We start from the raw sequence: 20,027 nt of genomic DNA on the forward strand, positions 1-20,027 counted from the left end.
TATATTTATTAAAAAGATTTATTAAAATAATGAAAATAAGTTCTTAATGATCGACTAAAAATGCATTTTAAGGTAGATTACTAAATGTCGAAACCTGTTGCACTTATTTTTAACATTTAAGTTAATACGGTTCTGATATTGTTATGAAATCCTCCGCTTACTGAGCGGATTAACAAATGCACTTAACGGTATATGAATAACTTTTTCTTACACCTACCTTAACGTATTTACAATAATCCTATCTTAGATCTAGTTAACCGTCGTCCCCAAAATCAATATCTGCCTCCGACTCTCGAACTAGCACCATCTGCTCCAGTCGGTCGATGCGCCTCAGCATCTCCTCCTTTTCCCGCTGAAAGGAGTCTGCCCGCCGACGCAGTTCTTCGTTTTGGCGCCGCAGCTCGTGCAGTTGACGACAAATCTCGGAAGACGTTAGGAGTGGCATCACGTTTGGAGATTTTGCCGATGGCAGCTTTGTCGCACTAACAAATGGTTTGCTGGGTGTCAGCCCGTTGTTCGTTGGCACTTGTCCAGATCCTGCCGAATGCGAGGGCCGCAGCTGTATTGTCTGCACGGTGCCCACCTGCCCTCTGAGTGAACTGCCGGACGCAGGATTATTCGCTGGCAGTGTAGATTGAGCCACGGGTTCGCTGGGTCCGTGTGACTCTTCTAATATGGTGGTGGGCTCCAGGGGCCTTTGCAGGGAAGGAAGCTTTAACTAAAAGTAGAGAAGATGCCAGCTGTTTCAGTATATTGAACTTTATCTGTGATCAAAACTAGATAGGTATTAGGGACAACTAATCATAAATCTAATGAAGCAACCAATACAAACCTGTCTTGCCTGCAGCTGGCGCATGTTGACTAGCTTGGTGCCATCGGGTAGCTGACGTACCATTCCAGAGCTGTTGAGGGGTACACGATATGTTAAAATTCGGCATAAAAAGTCAAATCTCTTTACCTTGCCAACGATGCGGGTATTTTTTGTAGGGCTTTTGCTTGACTGTCCGATCCGCAGAGCTTCTTGAAATCAGTCAACGAGATTATGCGTATATTCTGTTCATAAACGGCTTTTATTATACAAAAATGTGGGACAAAAAACCAAAATAAATACCTTGTTCTTGGTAACCCCCGCCGGAGACGGAAGATCTTTTTGCTTGATGACATTCATGCGAATCTTCTGGGGAGGAGAGTTATTGACATTCGGGCGGAGAGCCACGACTGGGGGCCTGACATTGCCGTTTACTGATTGCCTGCCGTTAATGCCCGCTTTTGTTTCGTGCAGTAGCATACGTCCACCTTCGGAGAGGACAAGTTGGCGCCCATTTTGCAACGCCGTGTTTAGCATTTCTTTCGAGGCCTCGTCATCGTTTTCCTGCACCATGTCTGCTATTCCGTGCGACTTCAGCATGTTAAGCGCAGAGTTACCCAGCACATTGGTATCTGCAAGGTTTTATAAGGTTTTCATTCTTCTCTTGTGATTCAATTATTTCACTCACGCCCTCGCAGGTTTTCCAGGACATCCATTCGTTCTTCAACTGACATTTCTCGGTCATTAAGGTTTTTAGCAACTTCTGGCTCATCCATTATTGAGTTCACGGCCTCGCTGGTTTCTTTCTGTGGATATATTTTGTAATAATGTATTAGCAATTATTGACGCAATAGTAAATTTTAGAATTATTCCAAAGCTTGGAAAATTTATAATCAAACAATTACCGAATGTTTGAGAATACATACTTTACTCTTATGCGTTAGTCGCTGTAGTTCGGTAAACGCAGCGCAAGCCAATGGCAGCAAGAAATCGAACATTAGTAAGTTTTTGAGTCAGTCAACCGAAATGTAACTACGACTTATGATTAACTAATATATATTAGACTCCATCGAAGTCGTATTATTGACGCACTCACCTCCGTTTCCTCGTTGAACTTTTTACTAGCCTGCGCCTGTCGCGCCGCTTCGAGTTCTGCCAGCACATCTGCCTGTTCTGTGTAAACGGCCAGTCCGATCGGTGTCTTGCCAAACTTGGAAACCAAGGCGACATCTGCCTGACACTTAAGCAACAGGCGCACAATGCCCTTGTGCCCCTTCTCGACGGCCCAATGGAGCGGGGTCATGCGAAGCTGACAAAGGAAGAATTACAAAACATGTTGGTCGTCATGAGCTAACAAGATTCGAATATTCTTACCATATCGCGGGAGTTGACGCTGCACTTGAGAGCTAGCAGCAGGCTGACCACCCGCTCGTGTCCGTAGTAGCAGGCTAGGTGTAGGGGGGTCCGGTCCACCTTGGTCTTGGCGTCCATGTTGATGCCTCCCTGGAGCAGGATCTCGCAAATCTCTAGCTGGTTGTTCATGGCGGCGAAATGCAGCGCCGACATACCGAGCCAGTCGGACGCAAAGGGCGCTCCATGTGCCAACGCAGTCTTGACACCAGATACATCACTGTCCCTGGCGCACTGCAGCAGCTGCTTGCCCAGGTCCACGCATGTGGCGGGAAGAAGGTTGCCCTTCTTTTGCTGAACTTCTCCTTCAGTGCGCTGAAAGAAGGAGGCCCCCATTTTAGTTTGGTATAGGAACAGCCCTACCGCCAAACTCACAATCTCGTAGTGCATCAAGTTGGAGTTTTCCATGGGGTAGACATGGCCATCTGCCCGGAGAGTAGCAACAACTTTGCTGGCGCCGTGGCTATTCATCTTAGCAGGCGAACACTTTTACAAGCGATTGGTTGACGTTAGTTGGCATAACTGCAATTACTTTATTGGAATCGCATAAAATATAATGTTTACGTTTTTTCTGTAATCGTAGTGTTACCAGATGGTAGAACAGTCAAATGGTTTTTTCTTGCGATGATTATCGAAGTTACTATCGTTTTAAGGGATTCCATCGATGGTCCACGGTCACTCTGCCCCACCGGGCGCGCGTTTTTTTTGGCGCGTTTTCGCTGCAAAATAAAATAAAAATAAAGCTGCTTAAATCGCGCAATATAGAAAAAAGTGAGTTCGCTGTTGTGTGTAAATGCAAATTATTTATTTTCGTGCGGCAGCAACAACAACAACAGCAACACAGAGATAGCTAAATAGGCAAAAATAGCACTATTACATTGATCGGTCGCTGGGCTGCAATAAATAAGTGGAATACGGACAAAAAAAGCTTAAATCGCGCTGTATAATTCGAGTGCTTACCGCAAGTTAACCTTGGCCCGCGAATGCAAGAGTAGTCATGGCTAGCGTAGCGTCCCTCAAAAATAGTGAAAGCCATAGGATGGACTCTACAACCACAAAAAAGTGTAAGTTATGTTGCTGAATATTGAGTGACGCAGTTCCCACTGTGCTGCGTAGGCATGCGTGTATAGACATGCACATTTGGACATACACATATATATGTGTGTGTGTGTGATCAGGTGCAGTTATAGTTTCTGTTACAGTTACAGATCAGCTCAACTTTACACTTGTACTTCTATGTTTACCTGGTGAGGTATTTTAACTACGGCTTGCCGAAGCTGGCTTCCTTTCTTGTTTTACTGATTTGGCTAAATTGAAAGTTTGCTAAAAAAAATGACTGCTTAAAGTTAGTTGTGCTAACAACACAACGATCCATCTCTTTTTCGGGCTAATTTAAATATAGTGTATTGGCTCAAAGATAGAATGCCTTAACCAGCTTACAACCTAAGCCAACGATCCACATCACTTTCAGGTAGATTAAATTTTTTGCCATACAGCCAAGTTCTTACATATGTACATACAAAGTACTTGCGGTATGGCGTTGCACAAATGAAATTAAAATTCAACCGAAGACAAATCCAATCCAATCCAAATGTTCCCCAGCAAATGCAAACGCAATTTCGCTTATTTATTTACATACATATGTACTTCTTATCATTATTCATCACATAAATATTCCATACAATACATATGTACATATGTACAACACCTATGACGAGTTGTTTGGATAGGTTTTCTGACCTTTGATTGCCGGCATTTTAATCTCTGACAACCAGCAACAAAACGTAAACAAAACAAAACCACCAACCAATTATACAGCGCACACACACGGCCAGAAAATCAAATGGTACAAAGACAACCACATATGCAACCAAAATTAATCGCAACCATTTTTGGCGCCAATCAGACAAGTTACTTGTTTTTATTTCCTTTCTTTGTCTTATTCTTTTTTTGCGGGCCGTTATATAGATGCTTTACATATGTACATATTTTAATGCGTAGCATTCAACTTATTTTTCCTCACTTTGTGTTCACTTCTCTCTTTGACTTAAAAATCCTCTCTCTCCCCCTGAACCACTGTGTCTATGGAAGAGCACGACTTGGTCACTTGGAGAAAAAAGGGAATGTTAAATTTGAGGAAAATAAAAATTTAATAATCTAACTCGAAGAAATATTTGTTTAAGTACCATGCATTACTTATTATTTTCTTTTTATTTATAATTAACCACTAATTTTATTTGTATTTTATTATTATTTACAATAAACTATTATTTATTTATTATTTTTGTACCTATCGATTTAATTATTAATAGTGCGCAGTATTTAAGGAAAATGTAACGTATTTTTTCCTTTTTCTCCATGTGTCCACTTTACTCTCTGTGTCCAATCTCTCTCTCAATCGGTCTAAGCGGACGACTCAGGCACTTGGAGAAAAATAGAGAATGTTTAGTTTAAAGAAAATGAAATAATCTGAATGTAAGAATACATATCCATAAATTTTCCTCTTAATTAACAATACTTATTGATTCTTGATACAATACAAAATTCTTTATTACAAACTTTTTATTATCTCGTTCTGTTTATTTGTCATTAATGAACTAATCATTATTTAATAGCTATTTACTAATTACATATATACGCATAAGTAATAATCAATAAAGTGTAATACAACATTCATACTAGGTATTTTTGGGCACAGTGCATTTGAAAGCATTCAGTGTGCGCCGACGGCCATCATTTCTTTCGCTCTCCCTCTCTTGTTTTCTTGTTGATCAAACTGCGTGAGCACTGCACAATTGGAGCGGACTGCTCAAGGAGAACGGATGCGTTTTTAAGCGATTTATTTAAAACGGTAAGTTGGCCAATTTCTTTAAATATTGCAAACGGCATGAATATCTTATTTATTGTTGTTATATGTACTTATATCTCATTTGTTAATTATATTTCTTTACAGCTTAACGAGACACAAACGGATTAACAACAAGACACACAAGGACTAACCTTAAAGTCAGGTGAGTGGACATAAAAATAAAAGTGCATTCATAAAATGCATGAATAAACAGACAGTTTAAAACTAAAAATAAGCACAATCAACAATGGTGCAAAATAACCAGCTATCAAGTTAAGCTACAGATAGTGCTGATTCCAATTTAAAATAATACTACTACTACTATACAACGACAACTATAAACTAAAAGAATGATTGTTTTTACCAGCAAATAACCTCAGCTAAAGATTTAAATCATTTTCGGGTAGACTTCGGAGACTTAAATATTTGTCCGATTTTTACATATTTCATAAGGGTTAAGTCGTGTTTTTTTTTCCCAAAAATTGTCAAAAAAATAACGCTTTCAGGTTTGAGTGCCAATCGATTGGAAATTTTATTACGAACTCGTCGCGGTATGACACTCCTCATTTGGACCATTTGTTGAGTTGCCTCGGACAAAATACTGAAATTATTTAGTGCACTTTTGGATTCATAACTAATGGCAAAACGGGAATTTTTCCGTTGATATTTAATGTCGAAAGTTGGCTAAATTGGGTCTTAGCTGAAAGTATGAGTGTTTTTACCAGCAAACAACCTCAGCTAACGATCCGAATCATTTTCGGGTAAATTTAGAAGACTTAAATATTTGTCCGATTTTTACATATTTCAGCTAAGTCGTTTTTTTTTTTGTGCCAAAAATTGACAAAAATTAACGTTTTCAGGGTTAAATGCCAATCGATTGGAAATTTTATTACGAACTCATCGCGGTATGACACTCCTCATTTGGACCATTTGTTGAGTTGCCTCGGACAAAATACTGATATTATTTAGTGCATTTTTGGATTCATAACTAATGGCAGAACGGGAATTTTTCCGTTAATATTTTATGTCGAAAGTTGGCTAAATTGAGTCTAAGCTGAAAATATGAGTGTTTTTACCAGCAAACAACCTCAGCTAACGATCCGAATCATTTTCGGGTAAATATAGAAGACTTAAATATTTGTCCGATTTTTGCATATTTCATGAGGGGTTAAGTCGTTTTTTTTTTTGTGCCAAAAATTTTCAAAAATTAACGTTTTTAGGCTTGAATGCCAATCGATTGGAAATTTTATTACGAACTCATCGCGGTATGACACTCCTCATTTGGACCATTTGTTGAGTTGCGTCGGACAAAATACTGATTATTTAGTGCATTTTTGGGTTCATAACTAATGGCAAGAACGGGAATTTTTCCGTTGATATTTAAAGTCGAAAGTTGGCTAAATTGGGTCTAAGCTGAAAGTATGAGTGTTTTTACCAGCAAACAACCTCAGCTAACGATCCGAATAATTTTCGGGTAAGTTTAGATAATTTAAATGTTTGTCCGATTTTTACATATTTCATAAGGGCTAAGTCGTTTTTTTTTTTGCCAAAAATTGACAAAAACTAACTTTTCAAGTTTGAATGCCAATCGATTGAAAATTTTATTACGAACTCATCCCGGTATGACACTCCTCATTTGGACCATTTGTTGAGTTGCCTCGGACAAAATACTGATATTATTTAGTGCATTTTTGGATTCATAACTAATGGCAGAACGGGAATTTTTCCGTTGATATTTTATGTCGAAAGTTGGCTAAATTGGGTCTAAGCTGAAAGAATGAGTGTTTTTACCAGCAAACAACCTCAGCTAACGATCCGAATCATTTTCGGGTAAATTTAGAAGACTTAAATATTTGTCCGATTTTTACATATTTCAGCTAAGTCGTTTTTTTTTTGTGCCAAAAATTGACAAAAATTAACGTTTTCAGGGTTAAATGCCAATCGATTAGAAATTTTATTACGAACTCATCGCGGTATGACACTCCTCATTTGGACCATTTGTTGAGTTGCCTCGGACAAAATACTGATATTATTTAGTGCATTTTTGGATTCATAACTAATGGCAGAACGGGAATTTTTCCGTTGATATTTTATGTCGAAAGTTGGCTAAATTGGGTCTAAGCTGAAAATATGAGTGTTTTTACCAGCAAACAACCTCAGCTAACGATCCGAATCATTTTCGGGTAAATTTAAGACTTAAATATTTGTCCGATTTTTACATATTTCACAAGGGGTTAAGTCGTTTTTTTTTTTGTGCCAAAAATTTTCAAAAATTAACGTTTTTAGGCTTGAATGCCAATCGATTGGAAATTTTATTACGAACTCATCGCGGTATGACACTCCTCATTTGGACCATTTGTTGAGTTGCGTCGGACAAAATACTGATATTATTTAGTGCATTTTTGGGTTCATAACTAATGGCAAGAACGGGAATTTTTCCGTTGATATTTAATGTCGAAAGTTGGCTAAATTGGGTCTTAGCTGAAAGTATGAGTGTTTTTACCAGCAAACAACCTCAGCTAACGATCCGAATCATTTTCGGTTAAATTTAAAAGACTTAAATATTTGTCCGATTTTTACATATTTCAGCTAAGTCGTGTTTTTTTTTTTGTGCCAAAAATTGTCAAAAATTAACGTTATCAAGTTTGAATGCCAATCGATTGAAAATTTTATTAAGAAGCCATCGCGGTATGACACTCCTCATTTGGACCATTTGTTGAGTTGCGTCGGACAAAATACTGATATTATTTAGTGCATTTTTGGGTTCATAACTAATGGCAAGAACGGGAATTTTTCCGTTGATATTTAATGTCGAAAGTTGGCTAAATTGGGTCTTAGCTGAAAGTATGAGTGTTTTTACCAGCAAACAACCTCAGCTAACGATCCGAATCATTTTCGGGTAAATTTAAAAGACTTAAATATTTGTCCGATTTTTGCATATTTCATAAGGGGTTAAGTCGTTTTTTTTTTGTGCCAAAAATTTTCAAAAATTAACGTTTTTAGGCTTGAATGCCAATCGATTGGAAATTTTATTACGAACTCATCGCGGTATGACACTCCTCATTTGGACCATTTGTTGAGTTGCGTCGGACAAAATATTGATATTACTTAGTGCATTTTTGGATTCATAACTAATGGCAGAACGGAAATTTTTCCGTTGATATTTAATGTCGAAAGTTGGCTAAATTGGGTCTTAGCTGAAAGTATGAGTGTTTTTACCAGCAAACAACCTCAGCTAACGATCCGAATCATTTTCGGGTAAATTTAAAAGACTTAAATATTGGTCCGATTTTTACAAATTTCATAAGGGCTAAGTCGTATTTTTTTTTGTGCCAAAAATTGTCAAAAATTAACGTTTTCAAGTTTGAATGCCAATCGATTAAAAATTTTATTAAGAAGCCATTGCGGTATGACACTCCTCATTTGGACCATTTGTTGAGTTGCGTCGGACAAAATATTGATATTACTTAGTGCATTTTTGGATTCATAACTAATGGCAAGAACGGGAATTTTTCCGTTGATATTTTATGTCGAAAGTTGGCTAAATTGGGTCTTAGCTGAAAGTATGAGTGTTTTTACCAGCAAACAACCTCAGCTAACGATCAGAATCATTTTCGGGTAAATTTAGAAGACTTAAATATTTGTCCGATTTTTGCATATTTCATAAGGGGTCAAGTCGTTATTTTTTTTGTGCCAAAAATTGTCAAAAATTAACGTTTTCAGGCTTGAATGCCAATCGATTGGAAATTTTATTACGAACTCATCGCGGTATGACACTCCTCATTTGGACCAAGAACGGGAATTTTTCTGTTGATTTTTAATGTCGAAAGTTGGCTAAATTGGGTCTTAGCTGAAAGTATGAGTGTTTTTACCAGCAAACAACCTCAGCTAACGATCCGAATCATTTTCGGGTAAATTTAAAAGACTTAAATATTGGTCCGATTTTTACAAATTTCATAAGGGCTAAGTCGTATTTTTTTTTGTGCCAAAAATTGTCAAAAATTAACGTTTTCAAGTTTGAATGCCAATCGATTAAAAATTTTATTAAGAAGCCATCGCGGTATGACACTCCTCATTCGGACCATTTGTTGAGTTGCGTCGGACAAAATATTGATATTACTTAGTGCATTTTTGGATTCATAACTAATGGCAAGAACGGGAATTTTTCCGTTGATATTTTATGTCGAAAGTTGGCTAAATTGGGTCTAAGCTGAAAGTATGAGTGTTTTTACCAGCAAACAACCTCAGCTAACGATCAGAATCATTTTCGGGTAAATTTAGAAGACTTAAATATTTGTCCGATTTTTGCATATTTCATAAGGGGTTTGGTCGTTATTTTTTTTGTGCCAAAAATTGTTAAAAATTAACGTTTTCAGGCTTGAATGCCAATCGATTGGAAATTTTATTACGAACTCATCGCGGTATGACACTCCTCATTTGGACCATTTGTTGAGTTGCCTCGGATAAAATACTGATATTATTTAGTGCATATTTGGATTCATAACTAATGGCAAGAACGGGAATTTTTCCGTTGATATTTTATGTCGAAAGTTGGCTAAATTGGGTCTTAGCTGAAAGTATGAGTGTTTTTACCAGCAAACAACCTCAGCTAACGATCAGAATCATTTTCGGGTAAATTTAGAAGACTTAAATATTTGTCCGATTTTTGCATATTTCATAAGGGGTTTGGTCGTTATTTTTTTTGTGCCAAAAATTGTCAAAAATTAACGTTTTCAGGCTTGAATGCCAATCGATTGGAAATTTTATTACGAACTCATCGCGGTATGACACTCCTCATTTGGACCATTTGTTGAGTTGCCTCGGATAAAATACTGATATTATTTAGTGCATATTTGGATTCATAACTAATGGCAAGAACGGGAATTTTTCCGTTGATATTTTATGTCGAAAGTTGGCTAAATTGGGTCTTAGCTGAAAGTATGAGTGTTTTTACCAGCAAGCAACCTCAGCTAACGATCCGAATCATTTTCAGGTAAATTAAGAATACTTAAATATTTGTCCGATCTTTGCATTATTCATAAGGTGTTGATTCACGTTTTTTTTTTTGACAAAAATCGTCAAATACTAAAAGTGACGACTGTTCTTTGGCCGTAATTAATTAAAACAGTGTTTCGGCACAAATATTAAATGCATTAAATCGTTTCAGGTTGATTTCGGGTAGATTTAAGACATGCATTGTTTTTTGCATATATAGACAAACAGCCAAGTTGTTACATACTTGGGCGATGGCGTTGCAAAAACATATGTAAATACATATAGACAAATTAATACAGAAAAAGCAAAAGCAATTTCGCTCATTTACTTACATTTGTATATACATACATATGTACTTTCCTATCATTATTTCATTATTAACCGCAACCAATTTTGGCGCCAACCAGTCTTTGCTTATTCATTTTTTTGCGTGCCGTTATTCAGATGTTTTACATATGTACATATATACAAACATATTTTAATGGACAGAATTCAACGAAAATTTAAAGTATTCTTCCCCCCTCTTTCTGTTCACTCCTCTCTTTGAGTTAAAATTCCTCTTTCTCCTTCTCTCCTTCTCTCCCACTATGGAAGAGAACGGCTTGCGCACTTGGAGAAAAAAGGAAATGTTAAATTTAAGAAAAATGAAAATTTAATAATCTAACTCGAAGATATAATTGTTTAAATACCATGCATAACTTATTATTTTCTTTTTATTTGTAATTAACCTTATTATTATTGAGTATTCAATATAATACAACATTATTTATTATTTTTGTACCATTCGTTTCCGTTCTCTCTGTGTGTCCACTTCACTCTCTGCCCTTAAATTCCTCACTCCACTCTCTCTCTCTCTCGGTCGAAGCGGAGGGTTCAGGCACTTGGAGAAAAATAGGGAATGTTGAATTTAAAGAAAATGAAATAAAGAAATAATCTATATCTAAGGATAAATGTTGTTTAAATGCCATGCGTTTTCCATAATTGTTCCTCTTTATTAATAATAATTATTGATTTTTGTTCATGTACAATTCAAAATTATTTATTACAAACTTTTTATTATTTCGTTCTGTTTATTTGTCATTAATGAACTAATCATTATTTATTAGCTATTTACTAATTAAATATTTATATACGCAAAAGCAAAAATCAATAAAATGCAATACAACATTCATACTAGGTATTTTTGGGCACAGTGCATTTGAAAGCATTCAGTGTGCGCCGGCGGCCATCATTTCTTTCGCTCTCCCTCTCTTGTTTTCTTGTTGATCAAACTGCGTGAGCACTGCACAATTGGAGCGGACTGCTCAAAGAGAACGGATGCGTGGTGAAGCAATTTATTTAAAACGGTAAGTTGGCCAATTTCTTTAAATATTGCAAACGGCATGAATATCTTATTTATTGTTGCTATATGTACTTATATCTCATTTGTTAATTATATTTCTTTACAGCTTAACGAGGCACAAACGGATAAACAACAAGACACACAAGGACTAACTTTAAAGTCAGGTGAGTGGACATAAAAATAAAAGTGCATTCATAAAATGCATGAAATAAACAGACAGTTTAAAACTAAAAATAAACACAATCAACAATGGTGCAAAATAAACAGCTTTCAAGTTTAGCTACAGATACTGCTGATTCCAATTTAAAATAATACTATACTATACAACGACAACTATAAACTAAAAGAATGATTGTTTTTACCAGCAAATAACCTCAGCTAAAGATTTAAATCATTTTCGGGTAGACTTCAGAGACTTAAATATTTGTCCGATTTTTACATATTTCATAAGGGTTAGTCGTGTTTTTTTTTTTCCCAAAAATTGTCAAAAAAAAAAACGCTTTCAGTTTTGAGTGCCAATCGATTGGAAATTTTATTACGAACGCGTCGCGGTATGACACTCCTCATTTGGACCATTTGTTGAGTTGCCTAAGACAAAATACTGAAATTATTTAGTGCATTTTTGGATTCATAACTAATGGCAGAACGGGAATTTTTCCGTTGATATTTAATGTCGAAAGTTGGCTAAATTGGGTCTTAGCTGAAAGTATGAGTGTTTTTACCAGCAAACAACCTCAGCTAACGATCCGAATCATTTTCGGGTAAATTTAAAAGACTTAAATATTTGTCCGATTTTTACAAATTTCATAAGGGCTAAGTCGTATTTTTTTTTGTGCCAAAAATTGTCAAAAATTAACGTTTTCAAGTTTGAATGCCAATCGATTAAAAATTTTATTAAGAAGCCATCGCGGTATGACACTCCTCATTTGGACCATTTGTTGAGTTGCGTCGGACAAAATATTGATATTACTTAGTGCATTTTTGGATTCATAACTAATGGCAAGAACGGGAATTTTTCCGTTGATATTTTATGTCGAAAGTTGGCTAAATTGGGTCTTAGCTGAAAGTATGAGTGTTTTTACCAGCAAACAACCTCAGCTAACGATCAGAATCATTTTCGGGTAAATTTAGAAGACTTAAATATTTGTCCGATTTTTGCATATTTCATAAGGGGTCAAGTCGTTATTTTTTTTGTGCCAAAAATTGTCAAAAATTAACGTTTTCAGGCTTGAATGCCAATCGATTGGAAATTTTATTACGAACTCATCGCGGTATGACACTCCTCATTTGGACCAAGAACGGGAATTTTTCTGTTGATTTTTAATGTCGAAAGTTGGCTAAATTGGGTCTTAGCTGAAAGTATGAGTGTTTTTACCAGCAAACAACCTCAGCTAACGATCCGAATCATTTTCGGGTAAATTTAAAAGACTTAAATATTGGTCCGATTTTTACAAATTTCATAAGGGCTAAGTCGTATTTTTTTTTGTGCCAAAAATTGTCAAAAATTAACGTTTTCAAGTTTGAATGCCAATCGATTAAAAATTTTATTAAGAAGCCATCGCGGTATGACACTCCTCATTCGGACCATTTGTTGAGTTGCGTCGGACAAAATATTGATATTACTTAGTGCATTTTTGGATTCATAACTAATGGCAAGAACGGGAATTTTTCCGTTGATATTTTATGTCGAAAGTTGGCTAAATTGGGTCTAAGCTGAAAGTATGAGTGTTTTTACCAGCAAACAACCTCAGCTAACGATCAGAATCATTTTCGGGTAAATTTAGAAGACTTAAATATTTGTCCGATTTTTGCATATTTCATAAGGGGTTAAGTCGTTATTTTTTTTGTGCCAAAAATTGTCAAAAATTAACGTTTTCAGGCTTGAATGCCAATCGATTGGAAATTTTATTACGAACTCATCGCGGTATGACACTCCTCATTTGGACCATTTGTTGAGTTGCCTCGGGTAAAATACTGATATTATTTAGTGCATATTTGGATTCATAACTAATGGCAAGAACGGGAATTTTTCCGTTGATATTTTATGTCGAAAGTTGGCTAAATTGGGTCTAAGCTGAAAGTATGAGTGTTTTTACCAGCAAACAACCTCAGCTAACGATCAGAATCATTTTCGGGTAAATTTAGAAGACTTAAATATTTGTCCGATTTTTGCATATTTCATAAGGGGTTTGGTCGTTATTTTTTTTGTGCCAAAAATTGTCAAAAATTAACGTTTTCAGGCTTGAATGCCAATCGATTGGAAATTTTATTACGAACTCATCGCGGTATGACACTCCTCATTTGGACCATTTGTTGAGTTGCCTCGGATAAAATACTGATATTATTTAGTGCATATTTGGATTCATAACTAATGGCAAGAACGGGAATTTTTCCGTTGATATTTTATGTCGAAAGTTGGCTAAATTGGGTCTTAGCTGAAAGTATGAGTGTTTTTACCAGCAAGCAACCTCAGCTAACGATCCGAATCATTTTCGGGTAAATTAAGAATACTTAAATATTTGTTCGATCTTTGCATTATTCATAAGGTGTTGATTCACGTTTTTTTTTGACAAAAATCGTCAAATACTAAAAGTGACGACTGTTCTTTGGCCGTAATTAATTAAAACAGTGTTTCGGCACAAATATTAAATGCATTAAATCGTTTCAGGTTGACTTCGGGTAGATTTAAGACATGCATTGTTTTTTTGCATATATTGACAAACAGCCAAGTTGTTACATACTTGTGCGATGGCGTTGCAAAAATATATGTAAATACATATAGACAAATGAATACAGAAAAAGCAAAAGCAATTTCGCTCATTTACTTACATTTGTATATACATACATATGTACTTTCCTATCATTATTTCATTATTAACCGCAACCAATTTTGGCGCCAACCAGTCTTTGCTTATTCATTTTTTTGCGTGCCGTTATTCAGATGTTTTACATATGTACATATATACAAACATATTTTAATGGACAGAATTCAACGAAAATTTAAAGTATTCTTCCCCCCTCTTTCTGTTCACTCCTCTCTTTGAGTTAAAATTCCTCTTTCTCCTTCTCTCCTTCTCTCCCACTATGGAAGAGAACGGCTTGCGCACTTGGAGAAAAAAGGAAATGTTAAATTTAAGAAAAATGAAAATTTAATAATCTAACTCGAAGATATAATTGTTTAAATACCATGCATAACTTATTATTTTCTTTTTATTTGTAATTAACCTTATTATTATTGAGTATTCAATATAATACAACATTATTTATTATTTTTGTACCATTCGTTTCCGTTCTCTCTGTGTGTCCACTTCACTCTCTGCCCTTAAATTCCTCACTCCACTCTCTCTCTCTCTCGGTCGAAGCGGAGGGTTCAGGCACTTGGAGAAAAATAGGGAATGTTGAATTTAAAGAAAATGAAATAAAGAAATAATCTATATCTAAGGATAAATGTTGTTTAAATGCCATGCGTTTTCCATAATTGTTCCTCTTTATTAATAATAATTATTGATTTTTGTTCATGTACAATTCAAAATTATTTATTACAAACTTTTTATTATTTCGTTCTGTTTATTTGTCATTAATGAACTAATCATTATTTATTAGCTATTTACTAATTAAATATTTATATACGCAAAAGCAAAAATCAATAAAATGTAATACAACATTCATACTAGGTATTTTTGGGCACAGTGCATTTGAAAGCATTCAGTGTGCGCCGGCGGCCATCATTTCTTTCGCTCTCCCTCTCTTGTTTTCTTGTTGATCAAACTGCGTGAGCACTGCACAATTGGAGCGGACTGCTCAAAGAGAACGGATGCGTGGTGAAGCAATTTATTTAAAACGGTAAGTTGGCCAATTTCTTTAAATATTGCAAACGGCATGAATATCTTATTTATTGTTGCTATATGTACTTATATCTCATTTGTTAATTATATTTCTTTACAGCTTAACGAGGCACAAACGGATAAACAACAAGACACACAAGGACTAACTTTAAAGTCAGGTGAGTGGACATAAAAATAAAAGTGCATTCATAAAATGCATGAAATAAACAGACAGTTTAAAACTAAAAATAAACACAATCAACAATGGTGCAAAATAAACAGCTTTCAAGTTTAGCTACAGATACTGCTGATTCCAATTTAAAATAATACTATACTATACAACGACAACTATAAACTAAAAGAATGATTGTTTTTACCAGCAAATAACCTCAGCTAAAGATTTAAATCATTTTCGGGTAGACTTCAGAGACTTAAATATTTGTCCGATTTTTACATATTTCATAAGGGTTAAGTCGTGTTTTTTTTTGCCAAAAATTTACAAAAATTAACGTTTTCAGGTTTGAGTGCCAATCGATTGGAAATTTTATTACGAACTCGTCGCGGTATGACACTTTTCATTTGGACCATTTGTTGAGTTGCCTCGGACAAAATACTGAAATTATTTAGTACATTTTTGGATTCATCACTAATGGCAGAACGGGAATTTTTCCGTTGATATTTAATGTCGAAAGTTGGCTTAATTGGGTCTTAGCTGAAAGTATGAGTGTTTTTACCAGCAAACAACCTCAGCTAACGATCCGAATCATTTTCGGGTAAATTTAAAAGACTTAAATATTTGTCCGATTTTTACAAATTTCATAAGGGCTAAGTCGTATTTTTTTTTGTGCCAAAAATTGTCAAAAATTAACGTTTTCAAGTTTGAATGCCAATCGATTGAAAATTTTATTAAGAAGCCATCGCGGTATGACACTCCTCATTTGGACCATTTGTTGAGTTGCCTCTGACGAAATCCTGATATTATAAAGTGCATTTTTGGATTCATAACTAATGGCAAGAACGGGAATTTTTCCGTTGATATTTTATGTCGAAAGTTGGCTAAATTGGGTCTTAGCTGAAAGTATGAGTGTTTTTACCAGCAAACAACCTCAGCTAACGATCCGAATAATTTTCGGGTAAGTTTAGAAGACTTAAAAATTGTTCCGATTTTTACAAATTTCATAAGGGCTAAGTCGTTTTTTTTTTTGCCAAAAATTGACAAAAATTAACGTTTTCAAGTTTGAATGCCAATCGATTGAAAATTTAATTAAGAAGCCATCGCGGTTATGACACTCCTCATTTGGACCATTTGTTGAGTTGCGTCGGACAAAATACTGATATTATTTAGTGCATTTTTGGATTCATAACTAATGGCAAGAACGGGAATTTTTCCGTTGATATTTTATGTCGAAAGTTGGCTAAATTGGGTCTTAGCTGAAAGTATGAGTGTTTTTACCAGCAAACAACCTCAGCTAACGATCCGAATCGTTTTCGGGTAAGTTTAGAAGACTTAAATATTTTTCCGATTTTTACATATTTCATAAAGGTTAAGTCGCGTTTTTTTTTTTGCCAAAAATTGACAAAAATTAACGTTTTTAGGTTTGAATGCCAATCGCTGGGAAATTTTATTACGAACTCATCGCGGTACGACACTCCTCATTTGGACCATTTGTTGAGTTGCCTCGGACGAAATACTGATATTATTTAGTGCATTTTTGGATTCATAACTAATGGCAAGAACGGGAATTTTTCCGTTGATATTTAATGTCGAAAGTTGGCTAAATTGGGTCTAAGCTGAAAGTATGAGTGTTTTTACCAGCAAACAACCTCAGCTAACGATCCGAATAATTTTCGGGTAAGTTTAGATAACTTAAATATTTGTCCGATTTTTACATATTTCATAAGGGCTAAGTCGTGTTTTCTTGCCAAAAATTGACAAAAATTAACGTTTTCAGGTTTGAATGCCAATCGCTTGGAAATTTTATTACGAACTCATCGCGGTACGACACTCCTCATTTGGACCATTTGTTGAGTTGCCTCGGACGAAATACTGATATTATTTAGTGCATTTTTGGATTCATAACTAATGGCAAGAACGGGAATTTTTCCGTTGATATTTTATGTCGAAAGTTGGCTAAATTGGGTCTAAGCTGAAAGTATGAGTGTTTTTACCAGCAAACAACCTCAGCTAACGATCCGAATAATTTTCGGGTAAGTTTAGATAACTTAAATATTTGTCCGATTTTTACATATTTCATAAGGGCTAAGTCGTTTTTTTTTGACAAAAATTGACAAAAACTAACTTTTCAAGTTTGAATGCCAATCGATTGAAAATTTTATTACGAACTCATCCCGGTATGACACTCCTCATTTGGACCATTTGTTGAGTTGCCTCGGACAAAATACTGATATTATTTAGTGCATTTTTGGATTCATAACTAATGGCAGAACGGGAATTTTTTCGTTGATATTTTATGTCGAAAGTTGGCTAAATTGGGTCTAAGCTGAAAGTATGAGTGTTTTTACCAGCAAACAACCTCAGCTAACGATCCGAATAATTTTCGGGTAAGTTTAGATAACTTAAATATTTGTCCGATTTTTACATATTTCATAAGGGCTAAGTCGTTTTTTTTTGACAAAAATTGACAAAAACTAACTTTTCAAGTTTGAATGCCAATCGATTGAAAATTTTATTACGAACTCATCCCGGTATGACACTCCTCATTTGGACCATTTGTTGAGTTGCCTCGGACAAAATACTGATATTATTTAGTGCATTTTTGGATTCATAACTAATGGCAGAACGGGAATTTTTCCGTTGATATTTTATGTCGAAAGTTGGCTAAATTGGGTCTTAGCTGAAAGTATGAGTGTTTTTACCAGCAAGCAACCTCAGCTAACGATCCGAATCATTTTCAGGTAAATTAAGAATACTTAAATATTTGTCCGATCTTTGCATTATTCATAAGGGTTAAGTCGTGTTTTTTTTTGCCAAAAATTGTCAAAAAAATAACGCTTTCAGGTTTGTGTGCCAATCGATTGGAAATTTTATTACGAACTCGTCGCGGTATGAAATTCCTCATTTGGACCATTTGTTGAGTTGCCTCGGACAAAATACTGATATTATTTAGTGCATTTTTGGATTCATAACTAATGGCAGAACGGAAATTTTTCCGTTGATATTTAATGTCGAAAGTTGGCTAAATTGGGTCTTAGCTGAAAGTATGAGTGTTTTTACCAGCAAACAACCTCAGCTAACGATCCGAATCATTTTCGGGTAAATTAAAAAGACTTAAATATTTGTCCGATTTTTACATATTTCAGCTAAGTCGTGTTTTTTTTTTGTGCCAAAAATTATCAAAAATTAACGTTTTCAAGTTTGAATGCCAATCGATTAAAAATTTTATTAAGAAGCCATCGCGGTATGACACTCCTCATTTGGACCATTTGTTGAGTTGCGTCGGACAAAATATTGATATTACTTAGTGCATTTTTGGATTCATAACTAATGGCAAGAACGGGAATTTTTCCGTTGATATTTTATGTCGAAAGTTGGCTAAATTGGGTCTTAGCTGAAAGTATGAGTGTTTTTACCAGCAAACAACCTCAGCTAACGATCAGAATCATTTTCGGGTAAATTTAGAAGACTTAAATATTTGTCCGATTTTTGCATATTTCAGCTAAGTCGTGTTTTTTTTGTGTGCCAAAAATTGTCAAAAATTAACGTTTTCAAGTTTGAATGCCAACCGATTGAAAATTTAATTAAGAAGCCATCGCGGTATGACACTCCTCATTTGGACCATTTGTTGAGTTGCGTCGGACAAAATATTGATATTATTTAGTGCATTTTTGGATTCATAATTAATGGCAAGAACGGGAATTTTTCCGTTGATATTTTATGTCGAAAGTTGGCTAAATTTGGTCTTAGCTGAAAGTATGAGTGTTTTTACCAGCAAGCAACCTCAGCTAACGATCCGAATCATTTTCGGGTAAATTAAGAATACTTAAATATTTGTTCGATCTTTGCATTATTCATAAGGTGTTGATTCACGTTTTTTTTTGACAAAAATCGTCAAATACTAAAAGTGACGACTGTTCTTTGGCCGTAATTAATTAAAACAGTGTTTCGGCACAAATATTAAATGCATTAAATCGTTTCAGGTTGACTTCGGGTAGATTTAAGACATGCATTGTTTTTTTGCATATATTGACAAACAGCCAAGTTGTTACATACTTGTGCGATGGCGTTGCAAAAATATATGTAAATACATATAGACAAATGAATACAGAAAAAGCAAAAGCAATTTCGCTCATTTACTTACATTTGTATATACATACATATGTACTTTCCTATCATTATTTCATTATTAACCGCAACCAATTTTGGCGCCAACCAGTCTTTCTTTGCTTATTCATTTTTTTGCGGGCCGTTATTCAGATGTTTTACATACATATATACAAACATATTTTAATGGACAGAATTCAACGAAAATTTAAAGTATTCCTCCCGCCTCTTTCTGTTCACTCCTCTCTTTGACTTAAAATTCCTCTTTCTCCTTCTCTCCTTCTCTCCCACTGTGTCTATGGAAGAGAACGGCTTGCGCACTTGGAGAAAAAAGGAAATGTTACATTTAAGAAAAATGAAAATTTAATAATCTAACTCGAAGATATAATTGTTTAAATACCATGCATAACTTATTATTTTCTTTTTATTTGTAATTAACCTTATTATTATTGAGTATTCAATATAATACAACATTATTTATTATTTTTGTACCATTCGTTTCCGTTCTCTCTGTGTGT

General features: G+C 35.1%; 1 protein-coding gene across 2 annotated transcripts; it reads right to left on the reverse strand.

Moving 5' to 3' along the window:
* Positions 1–50: 50 nt before the first annotated feature.
* Positions 51–2,802, reverse strand: LOC119553561 (GA-binding protein subunit beta-1). 2 transcript variants are annotated; one of them, XM_037864005.1, is made up of 9 exons: positions 2,594–2,802; positions 2,183–2,533; positions 1,905–2,117; positions 1,735–1,755; positions 1,497–1,614; positions 1,112–1,440; positions 959–1,053; positions 833–902; positions 51–718 (listed from the first exon to the last, which is right to left on the reverse strand). In XM_037864005.1, the coding sequence occupies exons 1-9, from the start codon at positions 2,687–2,689 to the stop codon at positions 254–256; spliced, it is 1,758 nt and encodes a 585-aa protein (XP_037719933.1). In that variant the 5' UTR covers positions 2,690–2,802; the 3' UTR covers positions 51–253. The 2 variants fall into 2 exon arrangements, with proteins under 2 accessions (XP_037719933.1, XP_037719934.1); XM_037864006.1 differs by lacking the exon at positions 1,735–1,755 and having other exon boundaries at positions 52–718.
* Positions 2,803–20,027: the final 17,225 nt, after the last annotated feature.

Source organism: Drosophila subpulchrella, chromosome 3L (assembly GCF_014743375.2).
Source record: "Drosophila subpulchrella strain 33 F10 #4 breed RU33 chromosome 3L, RU_Dsub_v1.1 Primary Assembly, whole genome shotgun sequence".
Taxonomy (NCBI): Eukaryota; Metazoa; Arthropoda; class Insecta; order Diptera; family Drosophilidae; genus Drosophila; species Drosophila subpulchrella.